This window comes from Scomber scombrus, chromosome 10 (assembly GCF_963691925.1).
Source record: "Scomber scombrus chromosome 10, fScoSco1.1, whole genome shotgun sequence".
Taxonomy (NCBI): Eukaryota; Metazoa; Chordata; class Actinopteri; order Scombriformes; family Scombridae; genus Scomber; species Scomber scombrus.
The window spans coordinates 24,201,733-24,211,341 of NC_084979.1; the positions used below are offsets into that span (position 1 = coordinate 24,201,733).

The window sequence follows — 9,609 nt, forward strand, 5'->3', positions numbered from 1 at the left end:
GTTTCTTGTTTTATTCATTTTTTTAATTTACTGTTGCCTTGTTGCAGAACTCTCAGCCCTCTCCACGTAGCTCTTACGCCAATGGAGACTTCAGAGTAGCACAAGTGGCGCAGGATGAGGTACGATGATGATTTGACATGTCATCAGCACCCATGTATCTTATGTTTCCAACATCCACCTGTGGAATGATACTTTAATGTTGGTTTTTTTTGTTTTTCTCTAGGAAATTGCACGTTTTATGCAGAAGCAAGAAATCAAGTCAAAACGAAGATCTCGTGAGTTGGAAGGGCCAGCCTCATGGCGCGAGCACAAAGCGATGATCAATCATCATGACAGAAGAGTGGCAAGAGAGAGACAGGTAAACATATCTTCAATATTGAAAACTTCTATCTTTTAAAGCTTCCACTTTAATATTTCACACTGCAAACCTAGGAGATGTCGTACTGTAATCTTTGTTAGACTTGATGTTTTCAAAAGTTACATTTTTAAACTGAGCTGATGAAATTAATTGAACTCTTTTATCCACTGCCTTAGGTCCGAGAGCGACTTGACTCAGAAGGCCTTCCTTCCCCCACTGAGGACTGTTCCCCGGAGAATCAGCCACCCAGCCCCACCTCCACAATACTGTAATTATCTCTACATAAAAATGTGTGAAACTATAGACAGTTGTGTGTCTACTGTATGTATCCTGACCTACAACTGCTGTGTTTACAGACAATCCCAGCAGATCAGGAACATTGCGGAGGAGCTGGACCCGACCTTCCAGGCCAGGAGGCAAGGCACAGAAAACCTTCAAGTGGAACAAACAGGTACTGCAAACAGGACAAATGGTACTTAAAATGAAACTATTACATAGAACAATGGCTGAACACTCACTTCCTTTTCCTCCAATAAAGGTCTAACCTGTCAGTCACTTCCCATGTCGCATTCTGGGTTACATGACTTCTTTGAAGAGCCTACTTTCATACCGCCCACAAAGCGTCAAACGGACAAAGTGGGACGCGCCAAACCCAAAGAAAAGAAGGAAAATTGCAAGCAACAATAATCTTCAACACTGTGTCCTGCTGGAGTGCAAACATACACATTTTATAACACTAAATATCAGTTCAGCTACAGTCCTCATAACTTAGTACTTATAGGTTGAAAATGACAAGAATTAACGTCTTTCTACCAGTCGCCTCTACTAGCACTTTAGACCAGTGGAACAAGAGAAAACATTTAGAGAAGTTGCATATTAGAGTACTTGTCCATCAGGTATATAATGACAACACTTTGGACTGATGCCTTTATTATTTTCAAAGGGAATTCTGCGGTTTATTGAGGTATTGTTTGAATTCTTCAGTGTTGATGAGTGTTTAATTTAAGCGGTATACCTTTTTTTATTATGTTTGTAACATTTATCTGTCTGTATTTAGTTAAGTTTACTGTCAGCATCCAAAATGTCATGTTTGTTCATATTTGTTTAAAAACCTGCCAGAATTTCTGCACACCTGGAGTTTTTCTTTTCAAATTCTGCTTAAAAACTTGTTCTACAACAAAAAACACTAAAAGAACATAACCAAGATAACCATTAGACATTGCCGTAGTATCAGTACAGCATTGTCTAAATGCGGAATAACATTATGTTGCTTTTTTATTTTATTTTTGTATGTACTCTGAATTGTACTCATACACTGCTTAGGTTGAGGGAGATCAATTCTAGTTAGGTGTTTTCTTGTAGACAGACTTTTATAAAGCTGGGAAAGCTGCACTCATGAAAATCATTGTGGCAAGAGTGTTAGGCTTTACTGTTTTTTGATGTAGGCTACTGATATGTCATCCACAGTTGTCATGAACCCATGTCGAAACAAAAAGATTTCACAAGAACTTGTGATAAACCTTGAACCCGAGTAACGTATTTCAGTCAAGTTGCATCCACAGTGTCTGCCAACTTTGTTTCAAAGCAGTTTGGCAGGACTACAGTCATGTTTACAATGCTACAATGACAATCAAATTAACTTATTTAAATTACCAGGAAATGAACATCATATTTTTTGCTAAACTAATTACAACAACATTAAGTCATATCTTAATTAATATATAACCAACTTGGTGACAATACATTATATGAAACAATGGTCCACTTACCAGCTTTTCATAGCTTTCAACCGCAACTAAAGGTCATTCACATGCAACACCAAAGAACATTTTGGAACAAGTCATGTCTTAGTTAAGTCACAAGATGGCATCTGATTCAGCTCCTTTCGCTGAGTGAAGACTAGTAAGTGGACCTTTTAAGCTTTGATTATTTTGTTACACACTATTCAACTCTGTTCTTGTATATTTTGCTAGCTAGGTTTTCATCAGTCCAGAGCCAATTATGAAAACCAGATAACATTAATAATACAGAACCTTTGCTCTAACTACAGGGGTTTCATTAGATTTTTACAGGCATGTAACCATTCAGTGGTTTCTGTTTTTATGTATGTTTATATTACTTTCAGGTTTAAAACCCTCCTTTTGTTGCGGTTGTTTTGTTTTTGTTTTTTACAAATGTAATATGCCACTTTTTAGGTGGATCACTATGAATGCAACTGTTCTGTAAAAAAGTGCTACAAATAAAAATAAAATATTTTTAATTGGCTTCTGTTTTGTAAATGTCAAAAGTACAGTGAAAAATACAGTATATTTTACAGTGCACTACAGTGCATTGCATGTTAAATAATGTAAAAAGGCAGAAAAGACAAATTCACATACCAAAACAAACCAGAAGTACATAACAATACACTAAGGTAACAGTTGACCGGTGAATAAAGTGCGACAGAAGTGCTACAAAATGTCATTGTATGTAGTAACTCTTCTCCTGTCAGTAACTGTGAACCTTTTGCTCTTCAATCAGACGTCACTTCGCCTGAATTGTGACTCATATATATCACTGATACATTACTATAGATGTGGGCTAACATTTTCACCCCTAAGCCCACACAGCACACTTGTTAAAGGTTCCATTTCAGTAGAAAGTGTACGCCTGCTACAGTTTAGAAAAGAAATATGTATAAAAAAAATAAAAATTTCCACTTGGTCTGATGTAGCTGCCCACTCTATCATGCTTGAAGAAGAAGAACAAGAAGTTCAGGACTGACTGAGGGGGTTTCCACATGACCCTTTAGCCTCATTGTGTGGCTTGGATGTCCATTATTTTTGCCAAGTATGTAGCTGTAACAAGGATTTCCCATGTGACATTTCTAAAAGTAATCTTAAATATGTACTTCTTACAGAACTGGCAAGGGGGTTTCCTGCCTAACCCTTGAGCAACATTTGAAATCTTGTGTGCCCATTATATTTGCCAAACATGTAGTTGTCCTGAGGAATTCCCTTTGACACACTTACTAAGAATCTCAAAGATGTACGTACAAAGTGCATGATGAATCACCTTATCTCACATTTCATTACAATAAGGACTCCACAGGTTGTCCAGCAGTCATGTCTCAGCTTGTGCCAAAAGTGCTCTTAAACCTTTAATATGTCAGCCTCTAATAAAACAAACAGACCAAAGTAGATATTGAGGACTACATGTTGCTTTAAAGTGTTGTAGGATTACCTATTAACAAAAAGGGAAAGTCCAACACTGGACTTGTTGAGGCAAATGAAGCACCAAAAACGAAGCAATAGTAGGCAAGTCCATAATTCCAGGTAATGTAAAGTAGGGAAGAAGGGATAGCATTTTAGTTTCCTTGGGAGTTTCACAGTTTATTATACTATCCTCATGAACAAACAAGTTTAAATAATGAACCAAAATCTATTTACAAAAAAAAGAAACACTGCATTGGCATTGCTCCAACCACACAGCTGCAACATAAGTGAGACTGCAAATGCATAGACTCAGCGGTCAATAGTAGGTTGCTAAGTTAAGCACCAGTGCCTGAGTAAACCAAAACGTCTACGTAAGGAGGCAGATGTGGGCTCAACATCAGACGTGACTAAAACCTGTGTAATGTTTTAACACCCTGCTCACACCCACCTGCACTGTACATTCACACAGAGCAACACTCTGCAGCTTTCCCGCCCTGACATGCAAATATCAGAGCAGCCAAAATCATTCATACAAAATTCTATGGTATAACCTTAAAGCTGCCTGCCACCTGCCTCTTTTAGGGCTTCTGTAAGGCTACTGTTTAGGACTACTCTCAAGCTGAACTGAAAGGGAAAACACACAGCCACACATACTGTCTGCCCAGATTTGCATGATGAATAGGATGGTATTCAAAGTCCACTTTGTTTTTTCCCCTCAGAATTTCCCATCCTCCTCTGTGTGTCAAAAAAGATCTAATTGTATCTTGTGTCCTGTATCCTTATTTAGCCATGTCTAACATCTGACCTGACTTTTTAAAACTGAAGACTTTAAGTTTTGTTATATCTGATAAAGGAAAACAGGGTGGATAAAAGGCAGCTGGGTGGACACAATGTTTCTTCCTTTTAGACCCAAACAAATTCCCACAACAAGACATCTTCCAAACATGTGGCTCAGTATCACAAAGAAGGATCCCATCTTATTCACAATATCCTGTTTTCTTTCCCTGAATTAAACAAAACCTTAAAAGCCATTCCCCAAGTGAAGTCTGGTCTCGTTCCATTCATACAATGAGCCGGTCTGAGGAGTCCTTGGAGGCCAGCGACTCTGAGCTGCTGCCCTGTTCTTGCTGGGCCTCGTGGAAACTGCACTCTATGGCTATTAATGTCTCAGGGTCATCTAAAGAAGAGAAAGACAAAAAGTCAAATATTTCCTTACTGTAGTTGTAATTGACTTCATCAACAACCTATAAACACCATCATACATGTAACATGGACAAAATCATCTCTGGGCCCAAACTGCTGACATGTACAGTAGTAATTACCTGTGGGGGTTCTGATTATTGGTGTTTTTATGGTTTCCTTTTTAGTTTTCTTCTCCTCATCTGTTTTGGAGCTGGTTTTCACAGCCACAGCGATGATCATGATGATGATAATAAGGGTCATCAGAAAAACGCTGGGGACCACAAAGAAGGCCACTGACCCCTCATCCTGTGTACGATCTGATATGAAACAGGAAGACATTATAACTGGCTTCATATAAAGATACATTTTAAAGCCCAAGTACACTAGAGGAGCAATCAAATCAGCTCTTACCAGGCTGTTTTGGAACAGTTACTGCTGAAACAGTTACTGCTGAAACAGTTACTGCTGAAACAGTTACTGCTGAAGTGGTGTTACACTTGATGTCAGAGATTTTATTCGCACTGGCCACAATGACTTGATCTGGATTAGGACACCTTTGAAAAAAATAAAACAGTGACAGAAGAATTGCAATTATTTTTCTGTTCTGTCATTAAATTTGTCAACAACAATAGCGAAAATCAAATCAGGGTGTATCTCACTTGGTACTCCAGGGTTTACACTTCTGGTGAATTTGGTCATTGAAGGTTCCATCAGGACACGGTCTGCAAGTACCTGTAACACACAGTTGATTTCAAAATCAATATGAATTGTAAATCTAGTGTGTGTGTGTGTGCCATAGTCAGTTTTAGTTTTACTTACGTTTATCTGTAGGTTCATGGCCTTTGTCACACTTATGAACACAGAAGGAACAGTGCTCATCACCACAGATGTGTCCCTCTATACAACCACACACTGTGTCAGATGTGGCTGTGCACTTTTTCACCAGGACTAGAGCCCCTACACAAACGTAATGGAAAAAGAGTTGTAAAATCTTCTAACTTTACAGATTTCATTATCTTACAAGGGGATAGTCTCATACAGTTTTATAGCCAGTAGGATCTACTTACCCACACACTCTGTACACATCTGACATTTGTAATCTTTAGGGTCGTTTGTGTAATAATCAGAATCACAAGGAGTACAAAGACCTTTCGGGTCAGGACCACATTCTTTGACCCTGCGGTTTCCTATAAAACATAAAGAACACTCATCAATAACTATACTTGAAGCTCTGTCACATTAGATTAGCTCTTACAATAACAGGTCAGGTTAATAACAGGTTATTCATAAAAACTGTTCAAGCAGTCTCCCATTATCAAATCATTATTGCTTTGGGAATCTATCTGAGCTCCAAATTTCATTTATCAGTTGTAGCATCCACTCTTTTTTTCTTTGTTGTGGTATTAGCTGTGAAAACCACTGAAACTATATTTGGTTACATGTAACCACACAGAGGAACTGCTCAAGGTTGGAATACTTTTTTTTTTTTTATCCACAGAGAGAAGGAAGTCCAAAAGGGTTTTTTTACTACTGTTAGATACGACATGGGTAACTTAAACTCACTAACTCAACTTTTACTTTAACTTAACTTTAACCTAACTGAGTTGAAAAAAGTAACTAACATATTTGTATAACAATTGAATTCATTCTGAAAATGAGCAGGGAATAACAGCACATTTAAATGTTATGATCACTGTCTCCTTTATTACTTACCTGGATGACAGGCATCACAGCAAACATTCTCCCCCTCAGGTCTCCATTTCATGCAGCCACTTTCAGGCTGTCCCACACTGCTCAAACAGCCCTGAATGAGCACAGAGAGTACCAATGTCCACAGAATCACAGCCATGCTGTTTCAGCTTGTAGTAGAATGACACAGCAAAAAACTTGAGGAAAGACGCCAGTTAATCCAATCCAAGATAAATCCCAGGTATTTAAAAAAAAGAAAAAAAGAAAAAAAGAAATTCTCAATTTCTTGTTTCTCCAAACCTGTACTGTAGCTTTAGTCTAAAATATAAGACAGTCCTCAAAATTCATCTAAAGTCTTCAGGTAGTTATGTTATGAGGTTGAAAAACAACTGATATTATGTGAAGAAATATCTGTGTGCTGCTGCCTCAGAGAACTAAATACTAACTCACCACAGCCAGCTGTTCAAACTATTCATGAGGTTGTTTTTTTTTCTCCAGGGGGCGGACCTAACACCACTGCCATAGTTGAAAGTAAGATAAAAAAAAATGTGCAAGTGTGCAACGTCTCCCTCACTGGAAAGTACAACATTTTAAGTTTCAAATGACATATTGTAGTATGTTTGCATTTCATTTGAATAATTTTAAAACAAATATGAATCATTTCCTTTAGTGAGAATTAATATACAGCAAGACCAGAACAATCAGTATTAAGTTATCAAGACATTAGAGTTGTGTAGATAGTGTTAAAAGTATGTTAAAGATAAGACTGCAACATTCTCCTCATTTCTTCTACCACGGTAAATAAATGCCGACAGCAGTGAAGGAAAAGACTTCCTGGTTATCTTGGTTGGTTGATGCTATGTAACAATAGTTCCACTCTTTTCATTTAAATTACGACTACTCAAATAAGTTCTTCTTTTTAGCAGTGCAGCCTACTGTTGAGGATGATGAGTGTTTGACAGTAAATGTCAATGACACATAATAGTTCTCCTAAAAAAACAGTTTCAAGAAATGGATATCAAACTACTTCCTTTGACAAAGTTCTTACTCAAAGCCTTAAATTACAACATTGGGTTGTTGTTGTTGCTTCAAAATGAGACTTGTTCCAACTTGTCCAGATCAGAATTAATAACAGTGTGGTTTCCTGTTTTTCTTTCATTGTATAGCCAAAAAAAGCCACAACTTGGAGGTGTGTCAGGGCAAGCTAACATGCCATCAATAAGTTTAAAAGCTAAGTATCATTATTGTAGCTTTTTAAAAATCAACAATTACATGTATTATCTTGCAGATTTTTGATAAACTATTGCAGTTAATTGTTTGGAAAAGCAAACAATAAAGTAGCCCTCAAAGACTGGGTACTTTCCAACTTGACATAAACCATCAGCCATAAAAACCAAATTGAAAACTTTGAACATGTTTTTTGTTTGTTTGTATTTACAGTCTGACCTCCCCTCCCCCTCTTTGTAAAGAAATCGCAAAAGACATTAGATAATAAATTCAGAATTGGGGAAGTGTCTTAAGTCCGTGACATCCACAAGGTCACAATGTGAATTTGATGATTAACGTGGTGAGTCATGCTACACAGATGAATGAGTGTACAAAAAGAGTCACGTGTATCTTTAAAGGGCACTAAAAAGTTTAGAATTTTCCCCTGTTCGTAATACTCATTAGCTTTTTTCAGTTATATACATCTGGTGATTAATACTTTAATTCCCACTAGAACAATAAGCCCCAAGGACAGGGAAACTGAAACCAAAAGTAAAGCACAAAGACCATATTGTTCTAAAATGAAAGTGTAGCTACTTATTTATTTGGATGATATATAGATGAATCATTAAAGTGTTTATATTCACAACACAAGATCATGTAATGTATTTCCTGTGAAAAGGGAACTGTTCCCTTACAGTAAGTGCCTTGACTTGGAAAAATGGGGAAATTTGTTGAGTAATGCTGATGAGATGAGATGTGTGACTACTGACTGATGATCTCAAAGTCCATCTCTAAGGTCATCAGAGGATGGTGTATTGTTTCATCGGACTGACGCTTCAAAACTAACACGTTAACACATATCAGTACCACAACACTGCCTGCTGCGTCATGTTTGAAATGTTTCAGTTATTTAATGACATTTATGAGATTTCGCCTTTGACATTCTACTGCATCTTTTTCAGCCTACTGGGGTTCGCCTACATTAACGCATGTTACATGAGACAGTGGTGATGTCAAAAGTCAGCACCTCATCCACCCACTCATCTCTTGGCCAAGAAACACCCACACATACACATACACTAGCACCTTCCCCTAAAGGCGCAGTAAACCCCAATAGCTCAATTAACATACTGACTTGGGAAATACTTTTGAGTTGTTCGGTAAGTAGTAGAGTAGGATATATTTTCATTGTGCTGGTAAATGTGTGTGCGTGTGTGTGTGCGTATTTGCACGTAAGCTGACATCAGCTTCAGTGACAGTCAAACAGCAACTATGTCAGCTGTTACAGATGATCTGTTATAAGAATATTATTCAGACATCTGCAGTTTTCTGGGGGCCGCTTCTTTACAAGGGTAGCTTTTAATCTGCCTCCGTATGCGAGGGAGTGATCAGAGGGCTCTGACTTCACTTCCTTCCTGACAAACATCTTATAGTGCGTCCTCATATGAGGGGGATGTGACATCACAAATGTGGTTAGTGGGTCAAGTAAGCCGACAGGAGGGTCTAGACTCTTCGGTTTTAGTATGTGTGTAGCCTGTTGAGAGTCACGTCAGCCCACTGGGAAAGTACACGTAACAGCACTGGTGTTTGGAAGTTCCACTCAGGGGTGTTAACTGTTACATCAAAAGCAAATGAAGTGTATCTGACATATTTGGTGTTGTGGTGATGTTGTACCGCTTAAAGTTTATCTATATTAAATGTTGTCGTCTACAAATTGAGAACGTGGCCGACCACCATCTAGTCTTGGAAATAATCACCTAGTTGAACGTGTCAATTAAACACTTTAAATGCTTCTGCTTGCTTAAAATGATTGCCTGCACCTATGTATGTGCTGTAAGTAGATTAAATTGGATGTCTCCATCTAGTGGGCTTGTTTGAAAAGAGAGATCACTAGTGTAAGACTGGAGGATAAATCTTACAGGTGATAATCATGAACAAATGCAGACAAACATTTTAACATATATATTTTTATTCATA

General features: G+C 37.8%; 2 protein-coding genes across 2 annotated transcripts in view; one reads left to right on the top strand and one right to left on the bottom strand.

The window, feature by feature from the left end:
- Nucleotides 1-2,593, top strand: part of ccdc187 (coiled-coil domain containing 187) — a 3,747-nt gene extending 1,154 nt beyond the window's left edge. Inside the window, exons 2-6 of the mRNA XM_062427132.1 lie at nt 48-119; nt 224-358; nt 535-626; nt 715-809; nt 897-2,593. Of these exons, the coding sequence (XP_062283116.1) occupies nt 48-119; nt 224-358; nt 535-626; nt 715-809; nt 897-1,045 (543 nt within the window). The 3' untranslated portion in view covers nt 1,046-2,593. The remainder of the gene's footprint in view (nt 1-47; nt 120-223; nt 359-534; nt 627-714; nt 810-896) is intronic.
- Nucleotides 2,594-2,598: 5 nt separating this feature from the next.
- tnfrsf9a (tumor necrosis factor receptor superfamily, member 9a) lies at nt 2,599-6,847 on the bottom strand. Its single transcript, XM_062427308.1, has 7 exons — nt 6,448-6,847; nt 5,802-5,921; nt 5,554-5,691; nt 5,394-5,466; nt 5,146-5,288; nt 4,875-5,051; nt 2,599-4,729 (listed from the first exon to the last, which is right to left on the bottom strand). Exons 1-7 carry the CDS (start codon nt 6,581-6,583, stop codon nt 4,614-4,616), a joined length of 903 nt encoding a protein of 300 aa, XP_062283292.1. The 5' UTR covers nt 6,584-6,847; the 3' UTR covers nt 2,599-4,613.
- Between the last annotated feature and the right edge of the window lie 2,762 nt (nt 6,848-9,609).